The following is a 10,350-nucleotide window of genomic DNA, read 5'->3' as shown; positions in this document are numbered from 1 at the left end:
AAAATACTTCTAATACCTCGCGATTCATTATTTTGAAATCTCGTGCCCCGTTCCGCTGAAGATTGAAGATACTAGGTTAAACTGGTGATTATGACATGACGCTCTAAGCAGGTGACTCTGGGGTCATGCATTGTGTCGCACCGTCTTTTGAAGTACATTCATCTTACAAAATGTGTGAGCCTATTAAGCTTACGTCAAAACAATAAAGTTTTCACGGAAGATATTTTCGTTGAATATGTGCGGTAGCCATGTTCCCCATTTTCTCCTACAAGCGAAGGCGTAGGAAATTATCGTAAGAGATGAGCATTGATCTCGCGGGATGATTAATGCCTGTAATGAAGTAGTATTCCTAAAGAGATTTTTCATTCGAGGTATTAAAAAAAAATGAGGAATTTATCTTAGCACCTCTCCTTCACAACTCACATTAAACGGGGAACTCAGATATGTGTGACCCCCTTGGGAAATTCTAACATCAAACACTAACCTGTATTAAGGCGGCTACTATTGCCACTACCGCTACCCTAATCATGTGAAGCTCGATGTGTTTAACCAGCATATGCATACAGCCGGTACTGTGTACCTTGTTGTTGCTAGAATCGTGGCATGACCATGGTACGCCCACCTCTGGCAGCTTTTTGTAATCATAGACACTGTTGGCCCCACAGCATTGGAACTAAAATCAAAGATTTCTAATTTTAATAAAGTTACAAGCCACAGTCGAAAGTAGAGCTACGACACTAACGTCCCGCTGCAATCGATTCCAGATGTGCGTTTGATCAGTGGTGGCACCCTTGTGTGCGATGAAGCTCTCGAAATTCGTCTCGATGGCCATTTCAGCGGGTGTGATGAGTTGAGTTTTGGTTGCCACCGCCCAGCCGCTAACTAGAAACTGGATCACAATCAGTATCACTAAAAATGCGCAAAACTGAAATAAAAAGATAATTAAACACTGGTTAGGCCTATCAGTTTTATTTTTTTGAATTATATGTTCTTTCATGCAATATATCAATACTACCCATGATCGCATATTTGTCCCGTTTTCTGTAGGATTTCCTATCTTTATGGGACTAGTTTCAAGACGTCAAATTTCTATATATGTTAGACTAATCGTAAATTTTATCTATATACCCATTGAAGCATGTGCTGGTTTTGTTCTTTTCCGATACAGAATCGATTTTTTTCACGCATTATTTAATAAAATTGAGTTTTAATCACTTTGACCCCTATCTTTTTGATAGGTTAACTATCAAAAACCTGTGTGGTAAAATCATTATCGTGTAAGACTGGTAGATTAAATCAAGGGTATGTTTATATTTTCATAAAAAAAACAATTAAAAATCGTTCTGACTCCAAACTGCAATGATATATGTACAAGACATAGCTTTGTTTAGGGAAATACATTCAGGGCAAACTGGTGTTTTGTGGGGAACAATGTTGACGAGGTGGCCACGGTGTCTCTGGTAGAAAATATTTAAACAAAAAAATCAGTATCGCCAAAATACTTACTAATCGAAAGCTTAGATGCTCCTCTTTCATCTGAGCATAACTTTGAAATATTCTATCGGGGGCCGGGGGGTCTACAACATGGCAAAATATAGTAATATTTAGTGCACTGATCGCAAATCCAAAAAGAAAGTATTCAAAATTTCAGCCAATTTCAGAAGATTAATCTACAAAGACAGTTTCATCTCACTTACCATGGAAGTAGGAAGCAGATATTAGTAAATAGGAAGCAGATATTAGGCCAATGTACTTATAATAAGTGGTGTACTAACAAACACTGTAAACATTGAAATTGCTACACATCAAAATGACTTCTCGCTCAAAGGGAAGCACGTTTGTGAAAAAGCTCTAAATTTAAGTATTAAACATACACATAACTAATTGAATTCAAAGAACACAAATAAATCATTAACTAAGAAATGATTTACTGATACTAATTATTCATCAATTTTCAAAAAAAGTTAGTTTCATATGTCGACGTATACACAAGTAATGAAGTGTTCATATGAATATAAACATAGATATTTATTTTTCATATTAACCCATTCATGTCCATGTTGTTTGTGGACAACAACGTTTTCCAACAGCTATAACTTTTCATTGGGGCTAGATTTGCTCAGAAAAACAAGTAAGACTAATAAATGTGACTGTTGCCTTTCATTTGAGCATTAACAGTTACCAGGATCAGCTCTAGAACCGAAGTTATTGCAATTAGTCTGATTGGATTCCGATGGAGCAGTGCTGCCAGGGACAGTTTACGTTGAGAATGGAAAATGAATTTTTATATATCTTCGGTATGGTGCAATATTATTGAAAACTGATAAAGCTTATCAATTTGGGCTGTCTTTGGCTATGTTTTTCACGTAATTGGACTATTGTAAATATTCTAGGAGAATTGTATTGAGCATTAAAAGGTAAAAATTGAGTAGCCTCTAGCACTGCAAGGGAAGCACCTATCTTTATGAAAAAAAGCTTTTCGTGTTTCTTGATACCACCGTTTTCAAGGAAAAATAGTTTTAAAACCGTACATGCACTAGAAAAAAGTTGGGCATGAAAGGGTTAAAAAAGCTCTAGAACCTTAGGAAAAATAATTCAAAACTTGTCTCGTTTAAAATAAAAGCAAGTTTGTGGTAATATTGTTCTGCCAGAGACAAAAAAATGCCCCGAGTAAAAATATTATTCAAATTTTAAATTTAAATCATCCCCAAATTGGCTAAATGGCGGACATTGGTGTCTTCGGAGGGATTCATTAACGTAACAAGTCCCTCCTTCTGATACTGTATGTCCAAAGATCCATCCCCCTAAAAGTAATATATCTTCTAAGAACTTTTCATTGAAATGTAATTTTCAAAAATATTCATCAAAATGTTAAGAAAATATTGTTCTAGACCTAATAACTATAACTAGTTTTTAAAAATAAATTCTAGATAAGCCTGTGAAAAGGGCATAACGCAAATGAGAGCCTCTCTTTGTTTACTTCCTCTTCCGTCAATAACTAGGCCGCATTTAGGTTTACTACTTAACTCTTAGAATAATATGATAGACGACATACGAGTCTTTCGATATTTATTGAAACAATGTTGGAAAGTTTTGTGATGACGCCATAATAATCGAAAGAGAAAGTAAACACAGAGTGGCTCTCATTTACGTTATGCCCTTTTCACATGTTTATCGGGAATTATTCTATTAACACGAATTCTTTGACCAAATTTTTATCGTAACACACTATACTGTGTCTATATTGGCACATCGATCAACAACTCCGCAGTATATAGATAACTGAAAAAGTAGTCATTCAAACAATGACTTCACACATTGTTTTGTTAATGAACGAAACACGTTCCTTGCAGTTGGATCTCGTTATATGGTGAATATGCTAAATAATTACGTCAACCGCCAATTACAGCTATTTTACTAAAAAGGTGTTTGTCAGACCGCCCTGTAGTTGGGATTCGTTCTCCGTTCACTTGATGCGTTGGATCGTTGGTCTAATCATTAATCAACCTCTCTTGAAGAGCATAGTCACTTCATTTGAATATTGTTTGAATGAACTCGTGTTATATCAATGTTTCTTTATTCATTTGTTTGTTTCCAAATTTTTGGATAGTGCATTGAATATTATGTCTTTCCGATCTCATTTATGTTTTTATCATCAAAATCCAATATACTAATCTAGTTGTGTCTGTTATTAAGATTCAGTGAATAAAGGAATAATGAACTAGCCAAGCAAAGATCCAAAATCTTAAGATAAATCCGGAGAGCCTTAGCGATACTTAATTGATCTACGGAGAAGTCCTGAAGACTGCTGGAACACGGTCTTCCAAGAAATTTTGAGAAGCTACTTAAGAAAAGTTAAAAGAGCCTTTATGAAATTGCAAAATGTTGTCAAAAAAGTCAGCAAATGAAGTTCTTAGCATCAGCGGCGGGCATCCGCTGATGTTCTTCTGACTCCATGTTCGCAACGGTTGCACAATTGCTAGTGAAATTTACACAATGTAAACAAAACACATTGAACTAATTTCACCCAAAATTTGAATAGCAAAAACCTAATGGAAAGAAAGTAAAAAAAAAATTAGAAAGGGGTGCAATTTAATTCCGTAAAACCTTTATTAATATCCTTACTTGTTTTTGTGAGCATTTCTTTTACAAATCGCACACCTATCAAACATTATTGATTCGTCTGATTTTTGTAATCTTTTTCCTAAGCCTAGAGGGCCGAGTCCCATATACCCGACTCGCCTCGAGAAATAGGGGAAATATCTGTGTGTGTCTGCATGTATGTACACCAATGTCATGTAATTATCTCATAATGGCTGAACCAATCTTAACGAACCTAATTTTAAATGAAAGGCCTAACGTGACCATTAGACCTTATTATTTTTGTTCTTGGATCTGTTGTTTACTTTCTGCGATATGGGTGATTTTGTCAAAGCGCGACTTACTGATGTTTTAGGGGCAAAACAAAACTGATTTTGAATATAGGGATACTAAGAAACATCTACGGAATTCGATCTGAAAACATTTTATGAATGAACATTTTATGAAACATACTGAATAATAAATGACACAGAATGTTGGAATGATGTACGGAAGGATTACTTGGGAATATCCATACCAACAAGTAGAGCCGTAGCGTGGTGTTCTGGCGCCCTTGACGGAGTCTCAGTTTTGCGCCCCTTTCGTGTTTACTTTGGCTTTCTTTTTCAGTTTGACCTTTAAACAATAATTTGTGGAAATGGCCCGCCTACTTTCTACTTAATTCATGTTTGACTGTCGTTCATTTCATGTAAATTCCAGCCACAAATCTTTTACTGCATATTTGGTAAATCAGTTGACGCTAGATATTTGAAGGCGACGAAGGGAGCATCTATTCAGACGACTGTATATTAGAGTGTCAATGGCATGTATGGAAAACAGGTGATCATCAAATTTAATAACCGGACGCACCTCAACAAAAACAATTTTAGCTCAATCGGACGCGATTAGGAGGTTGCGCAAATCGGCCAAAGCTGCAAAATTTTTCACCCGTGAAAAAATACAAAATTGATTTCAAAAACATTTGGCATACAAAAAAAATAAAAACTGCATTTCCAAACTCAAGTCCCATCTCCTTGTACCACAAAGACATTTTTCCAGCATTACACCAGATGTCGACGCTTCATGACATTGTTTTTCGATTGCGCTCAAATTTTGCATGGGAACCTTTCCCGAGGTATCAATAGTTTTGAGATGTGTCCAATTTGAAATTTCAGGTAGATCATCAGTATTGCCACTCTACCTTGCCACTCTACCTTAACCCTCAAAAAGGTAAGCGGGTCTCAGAGGCCCGGCACGTTACAATTTTTTAGTTACAAAAAATGTGTATGCAGTATAATCTTGGGCATGGAAATTTTGATACGTAGCTTTGAAATCTATAACAAAAATAAAGAATTGTGAACTTTTCATCTATGGAGTGATGAGCAGCTATGTTTGAATTTTTTACATGCACAAAAAGGCAAGCCGGGCCTGGCAGGCCCGGTGTGCATGCAATATTTACTATGAGTACCACGAGTTTTATACATTAATATTTATCTGAAAAAAACATTTTGATGAGTTCATCTTCATATTAGCAGGAATTTTTTTCATGTTTTGATTGATTTTATCTTTTTACCTTTTCTTATAAGAAAAAAATCTTGAAAGATTGAGCGAATTCTATACATTTCTGTTGTAAGAAATGTAAAAATAGCATACGATAATGACGTGTGTCATATTTTTTTGGGTAAATACTTTTATTTCACTAACTGTGGTTTGCTTGACAATTATTTGGATACAACATAACGCTTGTCATAAGATAGCACAACAGCGACGTTGTACTCTTCAACACGTAACTCCAGAACCGAAAGTCGGATCAATAAAAAAATTAATGGCGACACATCCATACATACATACACACATACAGATATTTTACGATCTCGACGAACTGAGTCGAATTGTAGAAGAGATTTGGCCCAGCGGGTCTCGGTTAAAAAGTCGAAATTTCGACCGATTGCACAACCTTTCTATATGAGAACGGCAAAAAGGAGCTTGAATCTAGACGGGCCTGAGAGGCCCGGCTTGCCCTTTAATGTTAGGATTTTAGTTTGCCTTCACAAGGGTTAAGTATACTCCAGAATTGACCCTGATCCTGAATTCTCTATAAGGTAGAAGAATCATTATACTTGCATCTCCTATCGAGTGTTCAGGGGATCTTTGGGAACCTGTTCCCGGATCCCATTTTGAGATATTTTTGGACTTGAGTTCGTTATTTTTCATAAAAGTTCATACCAGTGCCTACAATAAATATGCATTTTCAGAAATATCATCTCAAAACAGGTAACAATACATACGAAAAGTCTAAAAACGCACGCGGAATGTCTGGTTTCAAAAACTACATTACCCAGATAAGTCAAATATTTTTTCTGAAATACCCAAGGATATCCTTAATTATTTTACATATAAATACTCAATATAAAACTGAATTAAAGTGAGAGATGATGCAGTTTTCAATTTTCTGGTCTCATGTCCACCCATAGTGCAACGTTTCGAAAGGGTTTGGAGTTTGAACATCATTTAGGAATAGTTTTCTCATAATATAAACATTTTGCAAATTTTCGCATGTTTATAAATATGTATTAGGTATGGGTGCGTTTCGACTTCGTCTCATCAGAAACCGACACCAACTTTTTATCGGAATAGATTAGCGCCGGCTTCACGCAAAATTCCTAAAACTAAAACACACTTTGTGTTTCAATCGAACGACTGGAGTAGAAGCCGGTGCTAATCTATTCCGACAAAAAGTTAGTGTCGGTTTCCGATGAGATGAAGTCGAAACGCACCCATGACTAAAAAGTTAGGATTTGTGTCCTTCATGCACAAAGACTGGTTTTACCAAAAATTTTCGCACTGGTGAGAAATTTTGGTATTTACCCAATTTTTCTCCTTAGGGTGAAATATAGCATAGTATAAATATTTTCTTTGACAAGTAAGATGTAACATTAAATTTTGTTTCTGTTGTATACTTAAATGCAAAAACTATTTTTAAGGAAACAGCAGACAAAAAATGGTTTGGTCTTCTGAAACCTACACAATCACATCGCACACATCGAATTACATTCCACATTAACAAATATTTTAGATTAGTAGAAGATCTTACATCTTTGAAATGGAAAGAGAAATCATAAGATAGATGTGAATCGCGACAAGCGTGGCGTGTGAGAAATTGAAACTGATGGTTAGTGCCGTAACATTATTTTTATTATATGATATTTTGATTCCTTAGAATCTTATTATGACTAATGCTATTGATCTTTTTCGCCATGACCAGTATAACCTAAATTTCGCAAAAGTGGTCAAATTATCACTAGAACTTTAGGATTCAAAAATGAGAGACTGAGAGCAAGAGTGGGTTAAAATTTTGTTAAGAGCAAAAGTGGGTTAAAATATTCTGTTAGATCAGAAATGGTATATTTATCGCAACCTCAGGCAAAAGTGGGTCAAATATTAATTAGCGCAAAAATGGTCCTACAAAAATTTTAGGGCAAGAATGGTATAGAAAATTAACCCATTTTTACGCTTAGAAAATAATACTAGGTTCATAACAGGCATTCAGAATATTTCTTATTTGGACTTGTGAGTAGAAATCGTGAGATTTAGGATCCGTGTCAGCAGACACCGAAAATTGACGGTTACCGCCATTTTGAAATGCAAGATGGCCACTTCCGGTTACTACAAAATAGTGAGAACCATCGTCGATATAAGTGTCATTTGAAAGGGGGCAGTCAGCAGACACAGAAAATTGTCAATTACCGCCATTTTGAAATCCCGCAACTTCCGGTTACTACAAAATAGTGAGAATAATCAATATGGGTGTCATTTGAAAGGGGATAGTCAGCAGACACTGAAAATTGACGATTACCGCATTTTGAAATCCGATATGGCGACTTCCGGTTACCACAAAATAGTGAGAACCACCATCAGTATGGTCAGTCAGGTGTCATTTGAAAGCGAGTGGTCAGCATACACCAAAAATTGACGATTACCGCCATTTTGAAATCCAATATAATAACCTTCATTTACTACAAAATAGTGAGAATTACCATTTCATTTGGATTTCAAAATGGCGGTAATCGTCAATTTTCGGTGTCTGCTGACCACCTCCTTTAAATAACATTCATAGTTTTGATGGTTTTCGTTGATTTGTGATAAATAATTTCTGAAACCATTCTCAGGACAAAAATGGAATATTTTTCCTCTCGGGGCAAAAGTGATAACCCATTTTTGCGCTAAGGCTTTTTTTATCCCATTTCTGCTCTGACTGGTACCGGTTTTGCTCTTAATAAAACGTATACCATTTTTGCTCGCAGTGAATTTTTAACCCACTCTCGCTCTCAGCCTCTCAAATAAAGTTTCTCTTGGTGCTCTACGAGTAAAATATGAATATGAATTATATGAGAAATCTATTTTCTCACTACTAGATGGATTACTTCATGATCTGTGTATTAATATACCATCCAACATCTACCTCACGGCTGAATTCAATGCTTATTCCAAGGGGTAAATACACCAAATCTGGACAATTTTTCACTTTGAAGTAAACTTATGATTTTTGAGAAATGGTTCATTCATTGCTGAGTAAATTCACAAAATGTTTTCGGAATCGAATTCTTTGAATCACGTAGGTGTGTTCTCATATCCTGATATTCAATGTTGGTTTATGTTTGCCCCAAAACACCAGTAAAGCAATACTCTTTGTGTAACGGTCTCATTTTTAATTATTAAAAACTGGTAAGTAACGAAAAAAATATAAAATGCCCAATATCTCCGTCGTTCGTGAACGGATTTCGACAATCTATAGCTTTCTTTTGTAAGAAATGTAAAAACGCTGTAATGTCATAAAATCCACACAGAATTGATTAAAAAAAATTAACGAAGAATAAAATCTTTCGCACGTTGGTGGAGAATACAATTTTACAAATCAGCGATATTTTAAAACGATCAAAAATCATTTGTTCGAGTTTCGTTTCAGCTCAAAAAATGTGGCTTCAAGAAAAATGCGATAAGTTTTTAGTACGTTCCTGGTAAACATATAATAAACGTTGCGGCAGAATTGAAAATTATAATATTTAGCAGTTATTGTAGCTTGCGATTTTTTGGTATAACATTTTCAAGAGTCTAAAGCACATTTTGCACAAATAAAAAATCGTTTTTTTTAATTCTACAGTTGTGTAACCCCTAAACTCATACTATATTGCCAATGCATGCATATGCAACCCGATAAAATTGTTCATTGGCCTTATGGATGGTACAACCTTACTTTAATATTTTTCGTGATATTTTCTGCACAAAGCTGGAAGTTTTTAACAAAATACTAAAAAAAACTGGTATTTTATGAGTAGCATATTTAAATTGTCCCAAACGGCATTTGATTCAACCAACCCAACCAAACTAGTTGGAGAACATACCATACATGCGTAGTTCTGCTGTTAACCGATACATAAGATAATCTACTAACAACAGCATTGAACACGTACTTGAACTCAATACGAACTTACCGTTCCTAAATAACACCGATGCTTTTTACTCGTTGAAGTCCATCCAAGATAACAGATCAGCTGCGAGACGAGTCCCAGCGCAATGATTACTCCAAACGGTTCCCAAAACTGGTCGTTAACTATCGTCGAATACTGCCGATGAGTCCATAGCAGAAACGCACCAATCACCAATTGGGCGCCACCACAGATCTGTGAAATATTCAAAGAAACCAAAAAACACGGCATTAATGCATCAGCAGCAGATAATGTGTTTGCGATGGATGATGGTGGAAAGGCAATGAGCCGAATAAATATTTTAGTAGGGTATTTAACCCATTTTAACAATTTTCGATGTTGATGGTCATCGATTTTCACCGAAAAAAAATGTTGATCTTATTGACATCTGTTTTGTTAAGCTACATTTCTAATTTAACGTAAATAACGTTGTCTTCCTTATTCTAGATTTTGTAAAATTATCCGACGGAAAACAGAAATTTTATACTATTTCAAACGATGTCGAATATTTAACGAAATATAATAGTATAATAGGTTCATAATAGGCAAAATATAATATATTTCAAATAAGCAAACTACCATATCACCAGAGTTTAATTAGAGTAAGTGATTTTAACACATCATTATAAAATTATTTTTTGTTATGACTTTCTAAGAGAGAGACAGGGCCGCTTACTGAAAGTTGTACCAAAATCTCTCTCTTTACGATGCCAGAAAATACCGTCATCGGACTTGGATTGAGGTTCTGCTCAATACGCGCACTAGAAGATAATTAAAACTCTAT

At 35.3% G+C, this 10,350-nt stretch overlaps 1 protein-coding gene across 1 annotated transcript; it reads right to left on the bottom strand.

Moving 5' to 3' along the window:
* Positions 1 to 451: 451 nt before the first annotated feature.
* Positions 452 to 9,812, bottom strand: LOC131695071 (CD63 antigen). Its single transcript, XM_058983600.1, has 3 exons — positions 9,573 to 9,812; positions 743 to 925; positions 452 to 673 (listed from the first exon to the last, which is right to left on the bottom strand). The coding sequence occupies exons 1-3, from the start codon at positions 9,795 to 9,797 to the stop codon at positions 473 to 475; spliced, it is 609 nt and encodes a 202-aa protein (XP_058839583.1). The 5' UTR covers positions 9,798 to 9,812; the 3' UTR covers positions 452 to 472.
* Between the last annotated feature and the right edge of the window lie 538 nt (positions 9,813 to 10,350).

Source organism: Topomyia yanbarensis, unplaced genomic scaffold (genome assembly GCF_030247195.1).
Source record: "Topomyia yanbarensis strain Yona2022 unplaced genomic scaffold, ASM3024719v1 HiC_scaffold_269, whole genome shotgun sequence".
NCBI classification, from domain to species: domain Eukaryota; kingdom Metazoa; phylum Arthropoda; class Insecta; order Diptera; family Culicidae; genus Topomyia; species Topomyia yanbarensis.
The sequence above is the reverse complement of the archived record's forward strand: the minus strand, read 5'-3'. Positions and strand labels throughout refer to the sequence as shown.